This window comes from Podarcis raffonei, chromosome 12, assembly GCF_027172205.1.
Source record: "Podarcis raffonei isolate rPodRaf1 chromosome 12, rPodRaf1.pri, whole genome shotgun sequence".
In the NCBI taxonomy this organism is placed as follows: domain Eukaryota; kingdom Metazoa; phylum Chordata; class Lepidosauria; order Squamata; family Lacertidae; genus Podarcis; species Podarcis raffonei.
In genome coordinates, this window is record NC_070613.1 from 1373797 (window position 1) to 1399172 (window position 25376).

A 25376-nucleotide genomic window follows, 5' to 3' on the forward strand; every position below is an offset into this window, starting at 1 on the left:
ATTTCTAAAGTTTTCCCATTGAACTAATACATAGAGACATTTATCAGGGAATTGCTACATTTGGTAGGTCTCTTGCCCCCCCCCCCCTTCCAATTTTCCGGTAACAGGCTCAAGCACACTTCCACACTTTCTAGGCAGAGGACCGAGCCGTTATTCTTTTTTGCTTTGCTGCTTTACCTGAGAAAACCTGCAGTTTACCTCTGAATTTGAACAAAGGTCAATCTGCAGGAAACCCGATTGACATTTCTTAACGATTCAGTGGTAGAGAAGGGATTTCCCCGGGGAAAGCAGCAGGGCAAGGGCAAAACCGCTTGGACCTGTGCCTGGGAAGCACAAGACAAGTGGAAGTCTGGACAAGGCCAAAGTGTCCTGGTGGGGCTCTGCTTGGCCACAGTAATTTCCCCAAGGCCTCTCTTTTGGTTAATGCAAAATAACAAGGGCAGTCGTATTACAGGCACATATTACATTGCGGGACTGACACGTAGTGGATATTTTAAATGTTATGTTCTTAAGGTCCCTCCAGACATTTCTGTTGCTCTGAACTGTAGGATGAAGCCTGTATCAGCTCAGGAGAAAGAAGCAGGTTTCCATGAAATGCTGATCTGGGGGACCGGTTCCTGGAACCTCTCGATTTTCTTCCTCATCTGAGCAGATTTTGCAAAGGTATTTATTTTCATTATTGTACAAGGCACACTGGAAAGGGGATGTGGCCTCTGCGACCGAGTTATTCTGAATCTGAATCTGAAAGGGGTGGTGATGGTCACAGGCGTTCAGAGGGTCTAACATGGAGCAAGGGTCTGAAAGAGGAAGCCGTCCTTCTTGCAAACTGCAAACGTAGCATCTCCTTTTGCAACGGTTAGGATTGTCCGTTCACGTGGAGCATCACAGAAGTATCTGTGGAGGGATGAATGCCTGGGCATAGGATGGAGCTGCCTGGTGCCCCATTAGAAGGAGGAGTGTTCCTGGCTTCCCTAAATGTGGCAGTTGTGAGGCTATTCTGAACAAAGTCCTTGGACACAAGAGATGCTTCCAGATGTCCACCAGTCACACATTTTCTTCAGCAGTGGCAGCGCATGAGGTGGGGCGGGAGCAGAAGTGGTCTCCTCCAGGCAAGGTGGGGAGCAAGGCGGTGGCTTGCCAGTGCCACTTAACCCTGCCCTAACCTGTGCACGGTGCCCACCCCCAGAATGGCACAGTTGATGCTCCCCACCCCGTCACCCCTGCCATGCCACTGTACAGTTTGGGGGTAAGATTTTTGAGTGAGTTCTGGCTGTTTAATTCTCAACATATTTAGAGTGCACTGGACTATATAGATTCATATTAAATTGGTTTCTGACCCAGACTTGGCATGGTCAGATATGGTCACTCTGCTGGTTGGCTAAGGCTTGGAGGAGGACTATGATGGTCTTAGTTCTCCTGGACCTTTCAGTAGCTTCTGAACAGGCTGCCTGGGGTGGGACTCCAGGGGCAGTGTGTTTGAATGCTTCCACTATATAAATATGAACTCAAATATTGCAAAATGCCATAGCATTCCAGCAATGAAACCTAAGCTCTGTGTGTAGGCAGCAGTGCACCCCTGGAACTCCACACTGCTCAGATAAGTGGAGTCAATGTAAGATGGCAGGGTCACGAAAAACGTATGGCAGCCCTAAGCAATCGGCACTCTAATCCATGGGGTCACGGGGCCACCCAAAACCTGACGTCATTCGATTCACTCCAAAGCAGTGCAAGATGTTGACAAAAGGTCTGCGATAGCTTTTCACAGCAAAACCCCCATGCTTTGCAACGCCCCAAAAGTGGAGCAATCAGCACCATAAGTCGGGTGTGTGTGTGTCACGAGGTTGCTGAAAACCCAACATCATCCAATTCACTCCGAAGTGGAGCTAAACATCAACGAAAGGTCTGCAGCAGTGTTTTGTGGCGAACACCTTCCCCCCCCCCCGTGTTTTGCGGCGCCCCACAAACAGAGCACTCGGCATGCGGCAGACTGGGCATTGACCTTTTTGTGGGGTGTTGCAAACCATGGGGGTTTCGCTGCAAAACGTTTGCCAAAGTTTGGCACCGGTTTGGAGTGAATCAGAGAACATTGGGTTTTTTGTGACCTTTTGACCCGCCCCACCGTTTGAGGGACTATTGTTCTGTTGGTGGGGTGCTACAAAATGCAGGGGTTTTGCTGCAAGACATTGCAAAATGTTTGCCAAAGTTTGGCGCCAGTTTAGAGTGAATTAGACAATGTTTGGTTTTTGGTGAGCTTTTGACTCCCAGCTTAGAGTGTGCATCACTCTGTTTGTGGGGCGTTGCAAACCACAGGATTTTCACTGCAGACTGTTTGCCAAAGTTTGACACTTGTTTGGAGTGAATTGGACAATGTTGCATTTGGGGACATTAACTACAATCCCAGGTTTCCTATATAAATTACAGTGGTACCTCAGGTTACATACGCTTCAGGTTACAGCTTCCGCTAACCCAGAAATAGTGCTTCAAGTTAAGAACTTTGCTTCAGAATGAGAACAGAAATTGTGCTCCAGCGGCGCAGTGGCAGCAGGAGGCCCCATTAGCTAAAGTGGTGCTTCAGGTTAAGAACGGACCTCCGGAACGAATTAAGTACTTAACCCAAGGTAACACTGTACTCTGTGGGGCACTGCAAAATGTTGCAAAACGACTGTAAAACTTTGGCACTGGTTTAGAGGGGATCCCAGATTTTGGAGTTCAACTGGTTTAGAGGGGATCCCAGATTTTGGAGTTCATAGCTGAGCCATTGCCATGATTAAACAATTTAAACGGCAAGTTCACAAGATAAGAACTGGAGTATTGCTTGTTTATAATATGTGTGTTCTGTATGTGTGTGTTGTAGCAGGAACCCCCCCACCCCAGTCATTTTGTTTGTACAAACTTCACACACACACACACTCACACACTACATACGCCACATTTCTGTTATAAATTCATAGAAAATCAACCATACATCGGATTTGCACTGTTCCATTTTATTTTACTCCATATGACAAGAACTATCAAAGGGGGGTGGCTTGGTCCTGGTCAGCCATAATCCCTTCACCGTCTCAGCACATCCACAGGAGCCCTGCCCAGTTGCTATGCCAACCCTGATGATCCCAGACAGAAGACAATCAAGATCACAAAGAACTTGCATATGGGAGTGGATTCAGCATGGACTGAAACAAAGGACAATGATCAGATCTTCCCTCTGGGGGCAGGAAACTGCAAACTCCCCTTTGTCTTCTGGAAGTGACTCATGGGGAGGGGGGAAAGGAGGAACCAGCCAGGTGACAAGACACTCAGGTTACCACCAACTCCTCCCTCAACCCCTCCTTTCTGTAATGTATGCATGATGTTTCTGGGGGGTGGGCTTGACCTAGAGGAGGGGAATTTCAAAAAGTTTTTATAAGGCCTTGCACACTATTTTTCTGGGTCTTTCCTCTCACCTGCAAGTGAGGGGAGCACCCTGTCGCGACAGTCTTTCTTCAATAAAGACCAAGCCTACAGGCTGCTGATTTGCTTCAATTTACTCTGGTTGGTGTCTTTACTTTTTGTCCAAGGGAGCCCTCAGATTTTTCCGGTAACAGTGTCCAGAGGACAACATTCATGTTTACATCACATTAATACACAAAAAGGACATTGTGGCATACAATGAGCTATGAAAATGAAGTCCTGTTTATACTGAAAATGAAATACCTGCACCAAATGAAGGAAATGGTGAAGCTGACATACAAAGCACTTTGTATTGTTACAAAAGTTGGGTGCCACCCCCACTCTCTGCAGCATTCCAGGGCTTCCCAGCACTGCCCCCGGGTCTGTGTTCCTTTGGAGAATTGAGACACGGCACAGACTGTTGTAGCTTTAAAAAATATGCTTTATTCACCTATTTACACCTTCAGTTTGCATGGAGGGAGTCCAGATCTTACATCACGGTCATTTCAAGAGGGGCTTGTCCCTCAGAGCAGTGCAGCCCTGGAGTCCAAGGCATCTCTCTCAGCTAACCAGCAGACAGCCTGCCCAAGATGGATCCCAGTCTTTTTTCTCCCCCTTCTTCTTCCCAGCACCCCTTGGTAAAAACTCTCTCTTCCTGTCACTTTGAACCCACACCCCATCACCATGACAACCTCTGTCTGCTCAGACCCAGGCTCTCAGATGGGCCATCAAGTCCTTTTGTCATGTTAATGCCTTTGCTCATTAACAACTCTAGCTTCCAATCCAGGGGCTAGAATCTCACCCAATAGTCTCCATACAATGGTTTGGAAGAGGGGTGGTGAAGTCTTAAAAGTCCCAGTTCAGTCCCACTGCCTTCACTCTTGCAAGTTCATTGTTACATGTTAAAGAAAAAGAAAGAGAGTTTGGTTGCTTGTTCAGCTTGTTTTATCATTCAGTACTGTGCCCAGTCCCTAGAGAGATAAAAAGAGAGAGAGTTTATATATTGATGTTTTCCATCATTTCATAGTCAATCGCCACCCTATCTTTACTTGCCTTCAATTTACTCTTCAAAATACTTAACACAGTATTTTGCCATCTTTCCCCCATCCTCTCCCAATAAATCAAATCCCATACACGTATTTTAAAAAGTTTGTTTGCTGACACAAACACCCCTGGAGCCAACCTTCTAACCTTTGGCAGCAACAATCCCCTCTTGAGGGGCTAACTGGTGAAAAGAGCAGAGAGAGAGAAACAGAAAGTAGCTACAGTATTTGGTTTCTCAATGCAAGTAAATGGGAGTACCAAAGATTCAAATTTCTGAATCTTGATCTCAAAACAATTTGGTTCTCAATCAGTGCAGTCCAAATTCTGGCCTGGTCTGAACTGCCAAATTGGGTGTTGAACTGGATTTGGGGTGGGGTGGGGCTTGAACAGCCCTAAACACTGATTGAGAAGCATTTTATTTACAGCAACAGAAAAATGGAGAACCTGCTGCAGTATTTGTTAAATAGGGTTTCACAATCCCCCCATGTGCATACCACAGCATGATGTGAATAACACTCAAGAGGACCTGAACTCACTGCTGATAGCCAAGAGTCCATCTGAACAATATACATTAATAATAATAATAATAATAATAATAATAATAATAATAATAATAATTTTTATTTATACCCCACCCTCCCCAGCCAAGGCCGGGCTCAGAGCGGCTTACAAGCAATAATAAAAACAAGTTGAATGATTACAACTTAAAAACAAAATTAAAATACAGCATTAAAATACTGAAACATTAAAATATTAAAATGTAGCCTCATTGCAGGAGGAGAAGGAAAAGAAAAAAGAAAGAGAGGGAGGGAATCAAATTGGCTCCAAGCCAAAGGCCAGGCGGAACAACTCTGTCTTACAGGCCCTGCGGAAAGAAATCAGATCCTGCAGGGCCCTGGTCTCATGAGGTAGAGCATTCCACCAGACCAGAGTTGAAAAGGCCCTGGCTCTGGTTGAAGCCAATCTAACTTCCTTAGGGCCCGGGACCACTAGGGTGTTGCTATTTACGGACCTTGAGGCTCTCTGTGGGGTATACCAGGAGAGGCGGTCCTGTAGGTATGAGGGTCCTAGACCATGAAGGGCTTTAAAGGTCAAAAGCAGCACCTTAAATCTGACCCTGTACTCCACCAGGAGCCAGTGCAGCTTGAAAAGCACTGGGTGAATATGCTCCCATGGCAGAGACCTCGTGAGGAGCCTCGCTGCAGCATTCTGCACCCGCTGGAGTTTCTGGGACAGCTTCAAGGGCAGCCCCGCGTAGAGCGAATTACAGTAGTCAAGCCTGGAGGTGACCATCGCATGGATCACTGTGGCCAGGTCAGGGCGGGAAAGGTAAGGGACCAACTGCTTGATGCGGCGAAGGTGGAAAAATGTCGCCTTGGCTGTTGCTGTAACCTGCGCCTCCATGGAAAGGGAGGCGTCAAGGATTACACCCAAACTCTTAACGGAAGGCAATGGCACTAATTGGGCCCCCGCAAGAGAAGGGAGTTGGCCCCTCATCCCCATGCCATCCCGACCCAGCCATAGGACCTCTGTCTTCGAAGGATTTAGTTTCAAGCGGCTCCCACGAAACCATCCAGCCACAGCTTCCAAGCATCTGGTCAGTGTGTTCGGGGCCGAGTCGGTGTGGCCATCCATCAGCAGATAGAGCTGAGTGTCATCAGCATATTGGTTTTAAAATTAATATTTTAACGTATAAAAAAATTGTCCAGTAGCACCTTAGAGACCAACTAAGTTTGTTCTTGGTGTAAGGTTTCATGTGCATGCATACTTCTTCAGATACACTGAAACAGAAGTCACCAGACTATTATATATAGTGGGAGGGTGGGGCGGGGTTTTTCTCAGGAGGGTAGTAGGAGATGGGTGATTGACTCAATGGGTATGGTAAACCTGTTAACGATTGCAATTAGTCCTACAGGAAAAAGCAATGGATAGTATGCAGATGATTAGCATATATAATGAGACAGGAATCCAATACAGTGGTACAGTACCTTGGTTTGCAACCGCTTTGGATTACAACCGTTTTGGATTACAACTATGTCAAACCTGGAAGTGTGTGTCTCTTTTTTGGATTACAACCAATTTTTTTTGGATTACAACCAATTTTGGGGGGGAGGCCCCATTGGCGAAAGTGTGCCTTGGGTTACAACCTGTTTTTATTTACAACCGGACCTCTGGAACAGATTATGGTTGTAAACCAAGGTACTACTGTATCTCTATTAAGACCAGGTCTCTACACGGTTTTCAGTTTAGTGATACTGAAAAGTATGGAGAGACCTGGTCTTAATAGAGAGATTGGATTCCTGTCTCATGCATACTATCCCTTGCTTTTTTCGTGTGCATGCACACAAAAGCTTATAGCAAGAACAAACTTAGTTGGTCTCTAAGGCACTACTGCACAATTTTAATTTTTTTATATGTTTTGACTGCGTCAGACCAACACGGCTACCTACCTGAATCTAGAACCATTAATATTTTATTTATACCTGTCCCGGTGCAATGTGCATCAAAAGCAAACAAACTTCCTAAATCTGGCCTGCAGGGCAGAATGCCTTTCCATTTCACTGTCTTTGTACAGATCCTCCTCCTCCAGCAGCAGAGGCTCCTTGCTTGCAATGTTTTCTCTTAGCGCAGCCGATTCCCTCACTTCCTTCAGCAACTGGATTCTCTCCTGGCATCCGGGCTCCAGATCCTGCTCTTCTGAAATGATGAGCAGGTCAATGTATTCTTGGGTGGAGAGCAGGTTGGGCTTCAGCCCAATTTGATGCAAGCGTTGGAGGCTTTGAGATGATTTCTGGATGAGGTCTTCTAAGGCTTGCTTAGCCTCTTTGTATTCCTGGTTGAGATTTCCAAGCACCTTCTCTGGGGTCATCGCCTCTCCAGAGGCGTCTTCATACTTTTGCTTCAACGCAGCATAGGACTTAATCTCTTTTGTTACTTTATATTCAAACAGGTATTTCTGATTGAAGTGCATGTTCCACACGCAGCGGCCAGGACAGACATTGCATTTTCCCGTATTTGCATTGATAGCTACACAACGGCGCTTGCCCTCATCTCTCCGGATCGGGCAAGGATAATGGCAGGTGTAGTGACAGTTCATGCAGTTGGTTGTGAATCTTCCAGCGGCAGAGATGTCTTCCTTCCCTGGCACAGATTTTTCTACTTCAAACTCAAAGTTTATGTTGGCTGCCATCTCAGACTTGTGCTCATCCAGAGCTTGTCTCGTCTTCCTCAACTCTTCCAGCTTTCCAAGGGCAGCTCTGATTTGGGGCTGCAACCCTTCTGTGATGGCTTCTAGCTCCTTCCGTTCCCTGAGCACTTCCTTCGTCAGAGTTAAACTTTCACTGTCTAGTAAGTTTAACGTGTCAAAAAATGTCTTCATGCTTGCAGTGCTCATTTTCCAGAACTTGTTGTTAGGATTTAGATTCCCTTCATTCTCTTCAGAATTGTTGGCAAAGAGAGCTGAATTGTTGAATTTGAAGTGAACTGGGCTACCACTGGAATCTTTAATGCATGGCACATCCTCCTTCTTCATGGCTTCCAAAACAGGAAGAGAATGTCCGTCTGCAAAGGTGATCAGGATCTGGATGTTGTTCCTTATATCTTTCCCAAAAATGGAGAGCACAGAGTCAAAGACGTATTTCTGGGCACGAGTTAAGGCAGCACTGGAGGCCTGAAGTACAATACAGATGACATCGACGTGATCCGTTCCTCCTGGGGTGGAGAAAAACTCCCGGATCTGCTTTGTTATCCGTTTGTACTGCTTCCTATCTCCCATGTCTCCAAATCCTGGAGTGTCGATGAAAGTGAGAGAATAAGGGACTTCAAAACCCTTTTGGTGGTGCACTACGTAGGCGGTCACTTCTGAGGACTGGCTTCCAGCCTGAGTGAGTTTGAATCGGAAATCATCTTCCCATTGCACACCCAGGATATGATTGATCATGGCATTGACGAGAGTGGTTTTCCCTGACCCTGTTGCCCCCATCATCACAATTACTTTGTTGGGGACCTGCATGTTCTCTTTTCCTAGCTGGTATGTTTGGACGGAGGCCGATCGATCTGAGGTGGCCTCCAGGGGAAGTACATACACTGATGGTTGCCCATCTTCCACCAGGGTGCTTTCCTGGAGGTATTTTCGAGCTAGTATATTTGCCCCGTCTTCTTCTTCTTCCATTGCTGTGGAAATCTCAGTCTCTTCACTGGGCTCACTCTCAGCCCCATCAAAACATACAGCGGAGACTCTGAGTCTGTAGGTTCTGTGAGGCTTCAGCCCATCCAGCTGGCAGGACTCTGTTCTTGCCCCTGTTCTTTTTTCATTCCATCTGTCCTTATCGCCCACCAGCCCCCTGTACTCCACTTTGTACTCCTTTATATCAGCTCCAATGACCTTTGGGCTCTCCCAGGCAAGACTGATTTTGGAAGACTCTACAGTTCTCTCTCTTGGTTTCCCAGGAGGGCTGGTAGGAAGTGTCTTTACAGATCTACTCAAATCACTAGTCTCACTAAGTCCTGGTTTGCTCCTAGCAGTGTATCGAAACTGGTATTCTGTGTTTGCGCTCAACCCTCTCACTTGGAATGTCTCCTGACTGTCCTCAGTATTCACAATCTTCCAATTTTCTTCTCCTGCAATCTTGTACTCTACTTGATAGCGAGAGATTGAAGCCCTCCCATACTCAGATGGTTGAAATGTCAGCTGCACATGGTCATGTCCAGTTCGGCCAACCAGGGGAGGGAGAGGTTTTGAGGGCAGCTCGAAGTTGCTGTTGACCATCTCCCCATCTTCATAGAGGTAAATGGAAGCACCTGGGTTGTCCTGATCTGGGACAGAAGCCACAAGGAACCGGGTCTTCCCATTGGATTCATTGACTTGGGCAAAATCCATAATAGATTTGGCAGCTTTCCGAGCTTTTCGGGTTCTCTCTTTTTGCTCAAACCAGGCCTTCCAAAGCTCTGTCTGTCCTCTTGCTGGTTTCTGAAGCCATTGTTGTAAGCTGGCTAAAAACGGTTCCTCATCATGTAAAGAATTGAAGGTAAATGTGAGAACAAACTCATTTGCAGGGCTTAGCACTATTTCTTCCAGTTTGTTCTTGGAGGAGATGACTTCCATCCCATGTAGAATATTAAGGTAAGAGTTCACCAAATTAATCTCTCGTTCCTTGGCATCCAGAAACTCGTTGAGTCTTTGGCTGTTGAAGGGAGACTGGTTAATGGAAATGAAGATCTCCACCAGTGCTTGTTCCATTTTACCCCCTCCTCTGATAGAAGGCAGGATTCCTGCCAGGTGTTTCTGGAAAGTCTGCCTGTGTTGCTTGCACAAATCCTTGAATCTCTTGATTTTCATCTTTATTTCCGGGAAGATGTTCGCAATGCGGGTGTTTGTCAAGTCATTGCATCTCATCCTGATTTCATTCAGTTGCTCCATGATGGCTTGACTATCAAAGACCAGGGCCAAGCTGATCTCACGCACCATCTTAGCTGCTTGGGAATCCAGCTTGGTCAGTGGGTACAGCCAAACTGTTACAGGCACAGCCCTCTCCCCGTCCTTCCCCAGCATTGCAGGAAGGATGGCATATGTTTGCATGGCATCTTGGAAAGTCACTGGATTCCTCTCCAGAACAAAATCTCCATGGAATTTGCAGCGGAACTTCTCAGTGTAGTTCCTCTCCCTCTCTGTTGTTTTGAAGGCCAGTTTCCCTTCAGCAGAGACTATAAAGAGCTGGATTGCACCTCGGAGTTCTGCTTCTATCTCTTTTACAGACTCAGAAGAAGAGACTTCTCGGTCAAATACAAAAAAAGCCTGGGCGCCATACAAGATGGCAGTGACAACGTGAGTAGCCATGCCATGCTCAAATACAGATGGGTAAGAGATGTTTTGGATTCCCAAATGGCTCATCGTCAGTTGAGCATATTTAGTGGTAGCTTTGTACTGCAGAGTGACTCTGGTCTGTTGCCCAAACTTTTTGGTGTCTTCAAGGAATTTGCCTGATCCTTGCACTTCAACCAGTCCCCCCAGAAAACTGACTCTGAGTGATGCTGAGGCTTTGAGGGCAGAGGTCTTATCTTCAATGGAATCAGAAGCAATTATCTCAATTTCAGTCTTGGGCTGCCTTTGGATACTCAAGTCCTTCCGAAGTGAGTCTGGGTCCCAAAGGGTGACCCCTTGAATGAAGCAGAAAAACAAACACACAAGGCTTTAGTTATGTTCAGATAAATGGACAGCACTGCTGCCTGAAATGCTTAGGATGTATGGGGAAACAACAGGTATTAATTGTGGTAGAATAAAGCCACCATTGTCCATGGTCTCAGTTTCACCCCAAGTCAAACAGCTTTGCACCTTTTCTAAAGCATTGTGCAAAGACTTATAAATTGTTTTACTAGAGATGATAGTAGGAGGCATGTGAACCCTGTAGATGATTGTGCTTCCCTGTGGACACCTTCAACTGTCACAATTTTTATTTTATTTTTTGTTTCTCTTCAGCATAGGAAACTCATTTTCTGTGTCCCATGCTGATTTGCTAAAGCCCCCAAGAATGTCCTCTTGGTGAGCACCATTTGTGAATTATGTGCCACAGGAATCTATATGCTTTCTGATATTCTCAAAGAATATCACAATTACCGTATTTTTCGCACGATTGGACACACCGGACCATAGGACGCACCTAGTTTTTTTGGGGGGAAATAAAGGGAAAAATTTTTTCCCTTTATTTCCCCCCCAAAAGCAGGTCAGGGAAACCGAACCAGGTCGAGGAACAGCGGGATAGTGGCGCTGCGCCTCCCTGCTGTCCCCCGAGCTTGTGGGGCTGGCTGATGTCTGCCTGGCGCGCGGGGCGCTCTGCTTCAGCGGGCCCCACCCGCCAGGCAGCAGGCTGCTATCCGCAGTGTCGGGAGCCCTGTGGGGAACTCCTGCAGGGCTCCCTGCGCTGCGGATGTCTGCCCGGCGCGAGGGGCGCTCTGCTTCAGGGTGCCCCTTGCGCCGGGCGGCAGGCTGCTATCCGCAGCGTGGGGAGCCCTGCGGGGAACTCCTGCAAGGCTCCCCACGCTGCGGATGTGTTCCTGAAGCGCCGGGCGCTCTGCTTTCAGGGCGCCCGACGCTCCGGGAAGCAGACTGCTATCCGCAGCGTGGGGAGCCCTGCGGGGAACTCCTGCAAGGCTCCCCACGCTGCGGATGTGTTCCCGAAGCGCCGGGCGCTCTGCTTTCAGGGCGCCCGATGCTCCGGGAAGCAGGCTGCTATCCGCAGCCTAGACATCCCTGCGGGACCTCCCGCAGGGCTGCCTAGGCTGCGGATGTGTTCCCGAAGCACCGGGCACTCTGCTTTCAGGGCGCCCGACGCTCCGGGAAGCAGGCTGCTATCCGCAGCCTAGACACGGCTAGCGGAGCGCTAATCCCGAAGCTTGGGGCGTGCGGAGCTCAGCGAGCCCCAAGCTTCTGGGTGCCGGCAAGGTCTAGACGGCTAGCGGAGACCTTGCCGGCACCCAGAAGCTTGGGGCGCGCTGAGCTCCGCATGCCCCAAGCTTCGGGATTAATGCAGCGCTCCGCTAGCCATGGGAGAGCTGGGTCTCCCACGGCTAGCGGATAGCTTCCTGAAGCCTGGAGAGCGAGAGGGGTCGGTGCGCACCGACCCCTCTCACTCTCCAGGCTTCAGCGAAAGCCTGCATTCGCTCCATAGGACGCACACACATTTTCCCTTGCTTTTTAGGAGGGAAAAAGTGCGCCCTATGGTGCGAAAAATACGGTAAGTGCTTTAAGAACTCAAGTGGATGCTATCCTGACCTGATTTGTCACCACAACCTGTCTCATTTCCTCTCAAACTCTCTTCCTGAGTATGTTAGTTCAGGCACTGGGATCGGTCCTCAGTCTTCTGTCATGAAGACAGATGCAAATAATTCATTCAGTTTCTCCTCAATCTCCTTATACTCCATTAGCAGTCCTTTGACTCCCTTGTCATCAAAGTGTCCAACCTCCTCCATAGATGGTTTCCTGCTACAAAGGTATTTAAAGAACTTCCTGTTGCTGGTTTTAATGTTTTTCATAATTTACCGTATTTTTTGCTCTATAAGACTTTTTCCCTCCTAAAAAGTAAGGGGAAATGTGTGTGCATCTTATGGAGCGAATGCAGGCTGCACAGGTATCACAGAAACTAGAACAGCAAGAGGGATTGCTGCTTTCACTGCGCCGCGATCCCTCTTGCTGTTCTGGCTTCTGAGATTCAGAATATTTTTTTTTCTTGTTTTCCTCCTCCAAAAACTAGGCGCGTCTTGTGGTCTGATGCGTCTTATAGAGCGAAAAATACGGTACTCCCCCAATTCTTTTTAAGCATGTCTTAATTTTTGCTTGCATTCCTTTGTCAAAGTTTCTATCCCTTTTTCTTCTATTTTGGATATGAGTTCCATTTTCTGGAGGAAGCTTTCTTGCTTCTAACAGAGTCCATCAGTAATGATACCTTGTTGACAAAGGGCTCACTAACCCAGCCCTGCATCATATAACCAATACTTCTTCCCTATTCTGGAAGAAGCTGAAGTCATCTGCCTTGGAGTCTTTGCGTAAGTGTGTTTCATTTTGAGTGCCATGTTCCATCCCAGACATGGCAACCAAAGTGATCTCCCCATCGGCTTTACCTGGGATGAGGGCATCTTTGCGGCAGTCATACAGCATCCCAAGCTGAAATGGGCGGCCCAACGCTGGTATTTCAACCGCTCCATCTGAAATGGCCATGGCTTTGGTCCAAATCGCTCTCCCTTCTCCCTTTGCCTCCCTGCAAGAAACAAGAGATGTGAAGGAGGCAGGACAGATTTTAATGGATGTGGAGTGTGAGAGGACAAAGGGAGGAACTAGTGATGCCATCGAAAGAAGAATGCCTGCCACACACACAAAGATAAAACAAATAAACAAACAAGATACTTAAACACACCAGCAATGGCACTGCTTCCAGGAAGGTCAGTGAAATGCTGCTTCAGCTAGAAGTGCTGGGGGAAGTAGCAGGGACACCCAGAGCACAGGGGGGAATCTGAGCATCAGCCGCCTCCTCTTCCTGTCTCCATTGCAGTCCTATGTTGCACTAGAAGAGGGGTTCCCCAACTGTGGTCCGTGGACCACCAGTTGCCCACAAGCTTCATTCAGGGGGTCTGCAGCATCTCTGCACCACGTATTTGGATTGGTTTTAATGGCATTTTTCACTCATTCTATTCGTTGCATTGCAATTTATTGTCCTGCAATTTGAATTCCATTGAATGAAAATTGTAATACAATAAAATGCAATACTAGGTGCTGCTGCCCCTGCTTGCATAGATTGCCAGCTCTGCCAAACCCACACCTTCATACCCTCATTGGTAGGAGGGCCACCCCGGGTGCCATTCGAGGTGTGTGTGTGTGTGACATTGCAGCTGCCCCCCGGGATGGTTGCCGCTTGCTGTGCACACACCCCCCACGTGTGCCACGCCCCTTTGCAGCGTCGCGTCACGCCCCCTGGGACATGTGCCAGACATGCCCCCAGATGTATGCTGCTCCCGGTGTCAGAGCACGTAGCTTCACCACTGCATACCCTCACCCTGTCACAGCTCCTTCAACCCCCCCCCCCAGTTCTTTCAAGTTCCCCATATCCTTGCAGCTCCTTCAACCTCCTCATCCCCTCATAGCTCCTTGGTTTTCCTCCACCAGGGCTTATTCAGTCCTCTGTTGTGGTTTAAAGCCACCTTGTTAAACCCTGCCTTCTCTTTTGCTTTCCTCCCCCACCCTGATTTCATGCAAATCCAGGACTGTGATATGGTACTGCAAATCCTCCTGTGGGGGCTGTGTGATGACAGCCATACCTTTTTATGTACATAGGAAGGGAGGAAATAAAAAATAAAAATAAACAAAGGTTTGGATGGAGAAGGTCCTGAAGCAAGCAGGAGCACCCATAATTCCTCTCTCCCATCTGCTCCCTATCTTAGGAGGAAGCAGGTGCTTGAGAGAGCAATCCTACCTTGATGGATTCCCAGCAAGACCCCACTCTCTCTTGTGTGTGGAAGGAGGCAAGTAATGAGATCGACTGAAGGAGGGCGTTGCTGCAGATGGGGTTCCTGTAACCTTCTGAGGTGGCACAATCTTCTAATACAATTTTGAGGGTTGCGCCTTTGCTCTCATAAGCAGAGGCAGCTCCCTCCCTCCTTGCTCCTCCAGGGAAACAATGGGATACGAAGAAAGGGGAATCTAGCACAGCCCCTGCAATGCAAGACTTACAGCTAAATAATCCCTGAGAGGTGGCCCTCCAACCTCTCCTTAAAGACCCCCATTGAAGGACAGGCCACCACCTTCTGAGGCCACAGAGTCATAGAACTGTAGACTTGGAAAGGACCCCAGGAGTTATCTAATGAAATCCAACCTTCTGCAATGCAGGAATCACAGCTAAAGTATCTCTGACAGATGGCCATCAAAAATCTCCACCACTTTCCAAGGTAGTGTGTTGCACTGCCAAACAGCACTTTCTGTCACAAAGTTCTTCCTTAGCTACCCAACCGCATCCAGCCCCTCTTTCTGGGCCAACCCTAAATCCTGGGAGGGTCCTTGCAGCCCCTCCCAAAGCCTGGAATAGCCTTGCGCTGCAGCCTTCATTCGTTTGCTCCAAGTATTGTGACCTTTCAAAAGAGCCAGAGAGCATTAAGTGAGGACATTGGCACAAGAGCCCCATCATCAAATCCCCTCTAGTATGCCAGCAGCCATGCAAAAGAAGTGGTTGCAGCGATAACTTCTAATACAGTAGTACCTCGGGTTAAGTCCTTAATTCGTTCCAGGGGTCCGTAATTAACCTGAAACTGTTCTTAACCTGAAGCACCACTTTAGCTAATGGGGCCTCCTGTTGCCGCCGCACGATTCCTGTTCTCATCCTGAAGCAAAGTTCTTAACCTGAAGCACTATTTCTGGGTTAGCGGAAGCTGTAACCTGAAGCGTATGTAACCCGAGGTACCACTGTATAAGGTTACCAGACGTCCCCGTTTCCTGGGGACAGTCCCCAGATTTACAAATCAGTCCCCATACAAAATCCATTGAAGTTGAAAAGTGTCCCCAGATTCATTGAAAAAACTATTCTAATAGTTGAAATGAATCTTACCAGAAACATGGAAATCAGATGAATCTCCCTTGCCTTAGTTGTCTTGAGGGAGCTGTGCAACTTGCCTTTGTCCCTTGTTAAGCACAATTCTGTTTCAGGCCCCAGAGGCCACTTCTCCTTTTATTTATTCAGGAATGCAAGTTTGCTAGTTGACAAAGATCACTCTCAAGGAGAGAAGGAAGTTGAGAGATGGTGGAGAATGTTCACACTAGTCAGCAGTTCAAAAAGGCTCTGGAGCATATGAGCCATTGGCCTGATCCGTCAGACTCTTCTTGTGTTCTTATATATTTACAAAGGCTGTTTTGTCAATTTTTGGTTTGTAGGAAAGGTCCCATGCTAGATATATGCACACTACTAAGGAGGGGGGTAGTGGAGATTTGTAGTGAGATCCTGCCCTGTACCTATAGACAGTGCTTTTTCTGGGGGGACGCATACCCCTAAACATTTTGCGAATCTAAGTTTGGCCTCATTGAGGGGCAGTATTTCAATATGAGTAGGAAAATGAGAGTACCCCTAAACATTTTTTTAAGAAAAAAAGCACTGCCTATAGATCTCAGGGTGGTTCACAATGTATTGATAAGAATTTGGAAATAAATGAATAAAATCTAGATATTTATAAATACGGTAATAATTATGTCTCACCATAGTGGGAAGGACTACCATTGTGCCTGCTGTGTCTGCTTTCTGATGGGCAACACCCAGATTATCTCACAACACGGATATTCCAAAAGAAAGAGAGTACACTGGAACCTTGGGTTGGGGACGTAATCCGTGACGGAGGCACCTCCACAACCTGCAGCGTTCACAAGCTGAAGCACAGCGTCTGGGCCAGCACCGGCGCAATTTGGCGCTTCTACGCATGCACGAAGCATGATTTAGCACTTCTGCGCATGTGCGAGCGGTGAAACCTGGAAGTACAAAGACAGGTAGTCACAAAAGACGGAAGACTACCAAAAACTTTTTTTGAAATGACTGACAATATGGACTTGATTGACATTTGGAGAACAAAACACCCATTAGAAAGAGAGGGAACCTTCTTTTCTGAAGCCAAAATGACATGGACACGGATTGACCAAATTTGGGTGACTAGCAGTATGGCGTTGAACATAAAGAAAGTGGAAATCTGCCCAAAAACCTTCTCCGACCATAACGCAGTTAAGATGGTGATGAAGCAAACAACAATTGGTTCCTTCAGATGGAGAATGAATGACACCTTATTTAGAGACGAGGAGATTTGCAAGAAGGCCCAAAAAACTTTGAAAGATTATTTTGAAATTAACTTAAGGACTAAAGTAGAAAAAAGAATAGTATGGGACGCAAGTAAAGCCGTGATGAGAGGGTTTTTGATACAACAAAATTCATTAAAGAAAAGAAAGCAAAATGAGAGGAAAGAGAAAATCTTGGAAAAGATAAAAGAAGGGGAAAGGAAACTAAGACTGAAGCCAAAATCGCAAGAGATTTTAAGAGAAATTAAATTGTATCAAACACAATATATGGAACTGATGAATCAAGAAATAGAATGGAAAATTAAACAAATGAGACAAAAGACTTTTGAATCTGCAGATAAATGTGGCAAGTTATTGGCTTGGCAAATAAAGAAGAGACAAAAACTCAACACGGTAACAAACTTAGAAGTGGAAGGAAAGAACATATGTAACCCAGTGGAAATCAGGAACTGTTTTCAGAGCTACTTTAGACAATTGTACACACAAGGGCCGCAGAAAGAAATGGACATACAACAATTCCTCGAGAAAAATGGGCTGAAAAAGATTTCGCAGGAAAGTAAGACTATTTTGAACCAGGAGATATCAGCACAGGAAATAGAAGATGCCATTCAAAGTATGACGTTGGGCAAATCACCTGGACCGGATGGACTGACTTCCAAATATTACAAAGTTTTGAAGGAAGGGTTGATACAACCTTTGAAGGAAGTCTGCAACGAGATCATGGAGGGGAAGAAGGCACCCGATACGTGGAGGGAGGCCTATATTACACTTATACCAAAGACAGAGACTGAAAAGACCCAACTTAAGAACTACCGACCCATCTCATTACTAAATGTGGATTACAAAATCTTTGCTGACATTTTAGCAAAGAGATTGAAAAGAGTTTTGATGGAGGAGATTCATGGGGACCAAGCGGGCTTTCTCCCGAAAAGGCATTTATCGGACAACGTAAGGAATATAATTGACATTTTGGAGAAGTTGGAAGTGAACATAAACACTAAAGCTGTTTTTATATTTGTGGACGCCGAGAAAGCCTTTGACAATATATCTTGGAGTTTCTTGTTGAAGAACCTCCGGGGGATGGGGGTAGGCCAAGGGTTTGAAAATGGTATAGGTGCAATATATTCTGAACAGAAAGCAAAATTAATTGTAAATAACGTGGTTACAGAAGAGTTCAAGATTGAAAAAGGGACACGTCAGGGGTGCCCTATCTCCCCACTACTTTTTATATCGGTCCTGGAGGTTTTGCTAAATATGATTAGGAAGGACCAGTTGGTCAAAGGGGTTCAGGTCGGAGCTAAACAATACAAATTGAGAGCATTTGCAGATGACCTAGTACTTACATTACAAGAGCCAGAAGCTAGCACGAAAAGAGTTTTGGAAATAATTCAAGAGTTTGGTCAAATGGCAGGATTTAAATTGAATAAGTTAAAGACTAAGGTATTGGAGAAAAATTTAACACAGGTTGAAAAAGAAAGGTTTCAGAATGAGACGGGGTTGACTGTGGTTAAAAAAGTGAAATACTTGGGTATAAATATGACAGCTAAGAATGTGAACTTATTTAAAGATAATTATGAAAAAACTTGGACAGAAGTGAAAAAAGATTTGGAGATCTGGTCAAACTTGAAGCTTTCCTTGTTAGGCCGAATTGCAGTTATAAAAATGAATGTATTGCCAAGAATGTTGTTTTTGTTTCAAGCATTACAAATAATGGATAAAATGGACTGTTTCAAGAAGTGGCAGAAAGACATATCTAAATTTGTCTGGCAGGGCAAGAAGCCCAGAATTAAATTTAAGATATTAACGGATTCAAAGGAAAGAGGGGGGTTTGCCCTGCCAGACTTTAAACTGTACTATGAAGCGGCAGCTTTCTGCTGGCTAAAAGATTGGCTGCTTCTTGAAAACACAGACATTTTGGATTTGGAAGGTTTTAACAATATTTTTGGGTGGCATGCATATTTGTGGTATGACAAGGTTAAAGCACATAAAAGTTTTAAAAACCATATTGTCAGAAAAGCACTATTAAATGTCTGGGTCAGATATAAAGATTTGCTGGAAAACAAAACCCCAAGGTGGTTGTCGCCAATGGAAGCTAAGGCAGTTAAAAAGTTAAATATGGAGTCGAAGTGGCCAAGATATTGGGAAATTCTGGAAAAGGAAGGGGACAAACTGAGATTGCAGAGTTTTGAGAAATTAAAAGACAAGGTGAGAGACTGGTTGCACTATCACCAAATAAATGAAGTGTTTAAATTGGACAGTAAAATTGGCTTCCAGGTGGAAAAATCAAAATTGGAGACTGAATTGTTAGAATCCAGTACTAAGAATCTGTCAAAAATGTACAATTTGCTGCTGAAATGGAATACACAAGATGAAACGGTTAAATCAACTATGATTAAATGGGCTCAGGACATTGGTCATAATATTTTGTTTGCTGACTGGGAAAAGTTGTGGACCACCGGGATGAAATTCACGGCATGTAATGCCTTAAGAGAAAATATTATGAAAATGATTTATAGGTGGTACATAACCCCAGTCAAGCTTGCAAAGATTTACCATTTGCCTGATAATAAGTGTTGGAAATGTAAAGAAAAGGAAGGCACATTTTTTCACCTTTGGTGGACGTGCCCGAAGATTAAGGCATTCTGGGAAATGATCTATAATGAACTTAAAAAGGTATTTAAATATACCTTCACTAAGAAACCAGAGGCCTTTCTCTTGGGCATTGTCGGCCAAGGGGTGTTAAAGACGGATATAACTTTATGTATGCTACAACAGCAGCTAGAATACTCATTGCAAAGTACTGGAAGACACAAGATCTACCCACACTGGAAGAATGGCAGATGAAGGTGATTGACTACATGGGCTTGGCAGAAATGACGAGCAGAATCCGAAACCAGGGAAGAGAAGCAGCGGAAGAAGAATGGAAAAAGTTTAAGGACTATTTAAAGAAATACTACAAAATTAATGAAAGTTAGAATGATGTTGGATTGGAAAGTAAATGGTTACTATTAGCAATGGTTAAGACAAGGAGAATAAGGAAGACTAGCTTAAATTTAAAGTAAAATAAGGGAAGATTTGCTGAGTAATTGATTAGAATTTGGAATACAGAAAAGGGAGGCATGAGGAAGTCGAGGAAGAAAGGTTTAAGAAATTAGGATATGAAATGGTACTTGTTTTCTTTTTTTCTTTTTTTCTTTTTGTTTTTGTTTTATTTTTGTTATTGTTTGTTTATGTATTGGTTGTTGTCATGTATTACGTATTGTTTGTGTGATTATAAAAACTGTTTAATAAAAAATATTAAAAAAAAAAAAAAAACCTGGAAGTAACCCATTCCGGTACTTCTGGGTTTCCCACAGTCCGCAACCCAAAAACACGTAACCTGAAGCAAACGTAACATGAGGTATGACTGTATGATAAAATGTGAAGGGAGGGAGGGGGAAATGTTGGAAGGCAGTGATTTGGAAGAGAACATTATACGGACAATGGAGAATTAATGGAGATACAGGAAGCTTAACTATCCACTTTAAGCCGCAGTATGTATGGGCCCTTAGATAATCTACTAGGTTGAGCACACATTGCCATTTACTCTACAGGCATGGGGAAAGCCTTGTGGATCAGGCCACTAGCCCATTGAGTCCAGCTTCCTGTTATCACAGTGGCCAACCAGATGTCTGTGGAAAACCCACAAGGGGGGTTTGAGAGCAAGAACCCTATCCCTTCCTGTGCTTTCCAGCAACTGGTATTCAGCAGCATTGCAGTTTCCTGTGGGGGCGGCAGAGCATAGCCATCTTGCCTAGAGAGCTCAATGGACTTCTCCTCCATCAATTTATCTAATTCTCTTTCAAAGACGCCTATGTTGGTGGCCATCACTGCCTCCTCTGGGAGTGATTCAATATGAAGATGGTTGCTAGGTAAAGAAACCGATCACATCCAGAGTTGGGCAAATACTTCCACTTGCGGGAGGAAGATTAGAGCAACGAGGTTGGGGGTCACCTTGCTAAAGGTGCTTCAGTGTCACTCTGGATTGTAGGATGAAGGCTGGATCAGCTCAGGAGAAAGAGGCTACTTGCCATGACATATGGACCTGGTGGACCAGTTTCTGGAAGCTCTCAACTTTCTTCCTCATTGGAATGGATTTTGCAAAGGTATTAATTTTCATTATTGTACGAGTTCTCAGAAAGGGCACATATCTCCTGCAACCAAGTTATTCTGAAACTGAATTTGAAAGAGGTGATGATGGTCACAGATGTTCAGAGGGTCCTTCGTGACATTCCATTTGCCAGTCGGATGCAGAACACAAGCGGCAGGGTGTATTGTAGGCCAGAAAGAGATTTAGCTGATACTTTGCTTTCTCACATTGAGTGAAACCCTGAAAGAGGAAGCTCTGCTTTGTGGGAGTTTCCGCTTTCAGCCTGTCCTTTTGCATGGATTATCCCCTCTGGAGAAGCACCACTGGGGTATCACTGGGATGAATGGCTGGGCCTAGGAGGGAACTGCTTCATGCTTCCTTAGGAGGAGGAGTGGCCCAGGTTTCCCTAAAGACCACCCAGGAGGACTCCCCTGCTCAGCGCCCGAGGACCTCAGTCCTGCCACTCACCACCTGGCCCAGGACTGCTGCTGCTGCTGGGCAGAGGGCTCCGTTTTGATTTTTGTTTAAATTGCTGTTATTTTTTACTTATGTCATTTTAATCTGTGACATTAGTGCTGTATTCTTAGTTTTAGATTTTGATTTCTGTGGAAATTGTTTCCCATTTGGTTGTGTGTTTTTTAGATGTGGTTTATTTATTGTTTATGACTTTTGTAATTCTGTATATCTTGTTATGCTGTAAGCCGCCTTCAGCACTGTTGTTTAACTGTGGAAAGGCGGCATACAAATAAAAAATGATTATGATAAAGGGGGGTGCTTGTGAGACCATATGGAAGGAAACCATTCTTGGAGCCCATAGCTCCAACTTTCAGCCGATCACAAGCCTTCGCCCAGCAGTGCATGAAGGTGGAGCAGGTGGAGGTGGAGACCTGGCTGCAGGGAGACGGTTGCCAGATCAGAGCCCGAGTCCCACTGTTCCTGCCACCCCTGTCCCACCTCAACCTCTCCGAAGTGCAACAAGCACCACCAAAATGACCCTGCTTCTGCAACCCCCCCCCCCAAAAAAAAACAAACCCGGATGCTGCTGTTCCTTGGTGGGCAGAATATTTGAAAAAGCAAGGGATGGGCAAAGATGTCACGCGACTTTCGCTTTATTAGGCTTGCCATCTTCCGAAAAGCGAAACTGCTTGCAGCGGCATTAGGCTGGGCGTGTCCGGGATATTCCGGGCGTGTTGTTCCTGACATTTCTACACCGCCCTCCCCCCGAGGGTCACAGGGCGGTTTTCAATATAAAAACACAGAAATGTGTCACATAGTAACACATAAAAACAATAACGATTATCTGGGGGTGGGAGGGATGTCTCTTTGTCTGCCTCTCCCCGCCTGGACTGAGCTCCCGGCTCTCCTCCCGGGAAGCGGGGGCCGCCCCCTGCCGTGCACGCCGCGGAGTCGGGAGCGCGCCGGGCCCCGCCGCGCATGCGCTCCTCCCGCTCGGCGAGCCCAGCTGCTTCCTCGGAGCTGGAGGGGCCGGGCTGGCGGGCGCGCGCCTGGGGCTGCTGGGGCTCTTGGAGCGGGTGAGTGGCGGGGGCGCGCGGGGGGGGGGGGAGAAGCGGGCGCGTGGCCCTGCCAGCCCGGGAGAGAGAGAGGAGCCGGTGGCTTCTTCTCCTATCCTTTGGGCCAGGAGGAGGATGCGCCCTGGGCCTCCCCTGGCCGCGCGCCTGGGCTCCCTCCTGCTCCCAGGCGCGCTCTGCGTGTGCTCAGAGGCTCAGGAACCCCTTCCCCGCAAGCCCCCAGGGGCCCGCCAGGTGTCTTTTGCCTGCAGTCAAAGGCCTCCCCTTTTGGAGAGCGCATTCCGCCCGGAGCCTGCCTGTCTCTGTCTCCCTCTCTCGTGGTGATGGTGGGGGATCTGGAGCCATTTCCCTGCCCCGGGCAGGGGGGCGGGATGCAGATGTTTCGGGTCCCTGGAGGTGATGCAGCCGGGAGGGGACGCGCCTGGCCGAGGGCGCGGGTGCCAACACCTCCCCTTGCGCGCCCGGGGCAGGTTGCCCGCCGAGGAGGCTGCTGCTCGCACTTGCAGGAACCTGGAGGGGCGCGCCTTGCTGTCCCAGGAAGGCAAGGATCCAGCCTCCTGCTAGCATCCTCTCCCGGAGGAGGAATTCTCCAGGGCTCCTCCTCCTCCAGGGCGGGCTCCTTCCGGGCATTCCCTCCCGCCTCCCTCGGGGAGCTTCCCCGGGGAGGGCGCCCCAGAATCGTGATTCCTTCCTGATTTTGGGGGGGCGAGGACTAGGGGGTTCCCCTTCCAATTTTAGGATGCAGTTTCCTGCTCCTTGCAGAGCCCTTTTTGACAGCAAGCAGTTCCTCCTGTTTCTGGCTGGGGGGACAAGAGGCCCCCCCAAAATAAAACTTCTCTGGGTGTGTGCAATGCAAGTGGTTCCTCCTGAGCCCCTGCTCCGAAAAGTGAGAGAAGGGTGAGCTTGGTGAGGCCAGCTTGCCAAGGGTTAGAATGAACTGAGCTGGATTCCTAGAGGGGACAGATTAAAGATAGGGGGGGGGGTCCTCCAGAGCAAAACCACCTGCCTCCCAAGTCCCCCCAAGGTGTGCATGGCTGGTCTCTCTCTGCTGTGCAAATTAGTGGCACCTTCTGGGATCTACTGTCTCTTCTGCCTGTGCTGTAGAGGGAAGTGACAGGCAGGTGGGGCTCATCAACCTGTGAAGAAGGAAAACTGACCGTAAGCCTACGCTGCCTTGCAGGATACAGTGGTGCCTCTGGTTACGTACTTAATTCGTTCCGGAGGTCCGTTCTTAACCTGAAACTCTTCTTAACCTGAAGCACCACTTTAGCTAATGGGGCCTCCTGCTGCCACCACACAATTTCTGTTCTCATCCTGAAGCAAAGTTCTTAACCCGAGGTACTATTTCTGGGTTTCACAGTGGAGTCTGTGACCTGAAGTGTCTGTAACCTGAAACATCTTTAACCCGAGGTACTGTAGCCTTATGAGGCTTTGCCCTCGGGTGGGAAAAATATTGTGCCTGGGAAAGGGAAGTGGGAGTCAACAAACACTCAAGGAATAGTTTCGGAGAAAAGGCTTTTATTTCTACCACCCATGAACTGGTAGAAGAAGCAAGTGTGATAAGTCACAAAAAGCATGCACGAAGTTCACAATCATGTGCACAAGCATATATACCCCTTTCCAGTTCCCTCCTCCTTTCTCCTCCTTCTTGAAGAGTCCTGCCCCATGAGTTCCTCTGAGCATGAACAGAAAGCTCTCTTGGGACTCTTGGGCTCTTGGCGCCCTTCCCAGGAAAGGGGTTTCAGAGTGTTCAGATATGTTTCAATCTCTTGTTCTGGCATGGTTCCCGGACAGAAAGTAAGTTGCAATGTGGTTCTTTAGCAAGGCCAGAAGGCATCAGAAAGGCCTGAGAAACAATGGACTGTGTTCCCTACCTTTGTTGCAATCTTTTTAGTTACAGCAAGCGGAATGTTTCTGATGCTTAGCTAATGCCTTTTAGCTGCTGAGAAAAATGATTTTGAAAAGCTCTGAGAAGCTTTGAGCCTGCTTTGGTGGGGGGTGACTTTGGGCCTAGGTGAGGTCACCTGTCCTCACCTTCCTTCAGTACCACTGTATATTTGGGAGAAGGAAAGGATAAGGAGTAGACTCTGAACAAATCAGAATCGAGTCCCTAAGACAGTTGGATGGTGCCTTGTATGTCTCCTTCTGGAAACTCCTGCAGCCAAGCTGGTTCCAAACATTCTGCTCTGCGTTCCTTTGGACCACATCAGGGAGACTGAGAGGATACTGCCCAGGCTTGTCCCCCGTAGAGGATACTTCAGTGCTGCTAACCTAGCAGTTTGACTTCATCCCCAGAGACATGGTCTCTTGAGACAAACAGATGCCAGCAACAATTACCTGTCCTTTGCCCCAAGTCCCCAGGGCAGATTGCAACATTAAAACACAATATTAAAAACAGTTTAAACCACTTACCATCACAGAAAGAAGGTGGGTCCTAGCTGCTTTTTAGTTCTGTTTTCATCTTAGCCCTCACCTGCACCTCCTTTGGCCTCCCTCACTTGGCCCTCAGGGGGTTGGCCATCAGAACAATAACAGATATCTTTCCACAATAGACTATCTTGAGAACGTTGGAGATTGAAGTGCTAGAAAATGAGACAGAAGCAGGAAATGAGGGCGGGCGGGAGAGCAGGTCTTGAGGACCCCCAGGGTTAGCTCTCCCACTCTAGCCTAGTGTCCACATTACACAAGGTACAAATAACTCACTTGTCAATCACAGTTCTGAATTCATTCATTGACTGAAAACACTGAAATTGCCTGCACATTTTGCATAGTAACTTCTAGGAAGGCTAGAGGATAGCTTCTCCATTTTCTTCCATTTGTTGTTAAAGAAGGCTCAGAGTCTTGGCTGTAGTGTCGTGCAGGCCTGGTTCTTAGCAAGACTCGCCCACAATTGCTTATCTTGACAGTATACCAATTCTGTAACAAAAACAATGCA

The 25376-nt window shown here is 46.9% G+C and overlaps 1 protein-coding gene and 2 long non-coding RNA genes across 3 annotated transcripts; 1 reads left to right on the top strand and 2 right to left on the bottom strand.

Moving 5' to 3' along the window:
- The first annotated feature begins 164 nt into the window (after nucleotides 1-164).
- Nucleotides 165-10529, top strand: LOC128424039 (uncharacterized). The gene is made up of 3 exons (XR_008332912.1): nucleotides 165-663; nucleotides 10228-10330; nucleotides 10445-10529. It is a non-coding gene; the product is annotated as an uncharacterized LOC128424039 (long non-coding RNA).
- LOC128424040 (uncharacterized) lies at nucleotides 2972-3587 on the bottom strand. Its single transcript, XR_008332913.1, has 2 exons — nucleotides 3444-3587; nucleotides 2972-3173 (listed from the first exon to the last, which is right to left on the bottom strand). It is a non-coding gene; the product is annotated as an uncharacterized LOC128424040 (long non-coding RNA).
- On the bottom strand, nucleotides 3851-25358 carry LOC128423987 (uncharacterized). Its single transcript, XM_053409696.1, has 3 exons — nucleotides 24854-25358; nucleotides 13087-13223; nucleotides 3851-10629 (listed from the first exon to the last, which is right to left on the bottom strand). The coding sequence occupies exons 2-3, from the start codon at nucleotides 13181-13183 to the stop codon at nucleotides 6977-6979; spliced, it is 3750 nt and encodes a 1249-aa protein (XP_053265671.1). The 5' UTR covers nucleotides 13184-13223; nucleotides 24854-25358; the 3' UTR covers nucleotides 3851-6976.
- Between the last annotated feature and the right edge of the window lie 18 nt (nucleotides 25359-25376).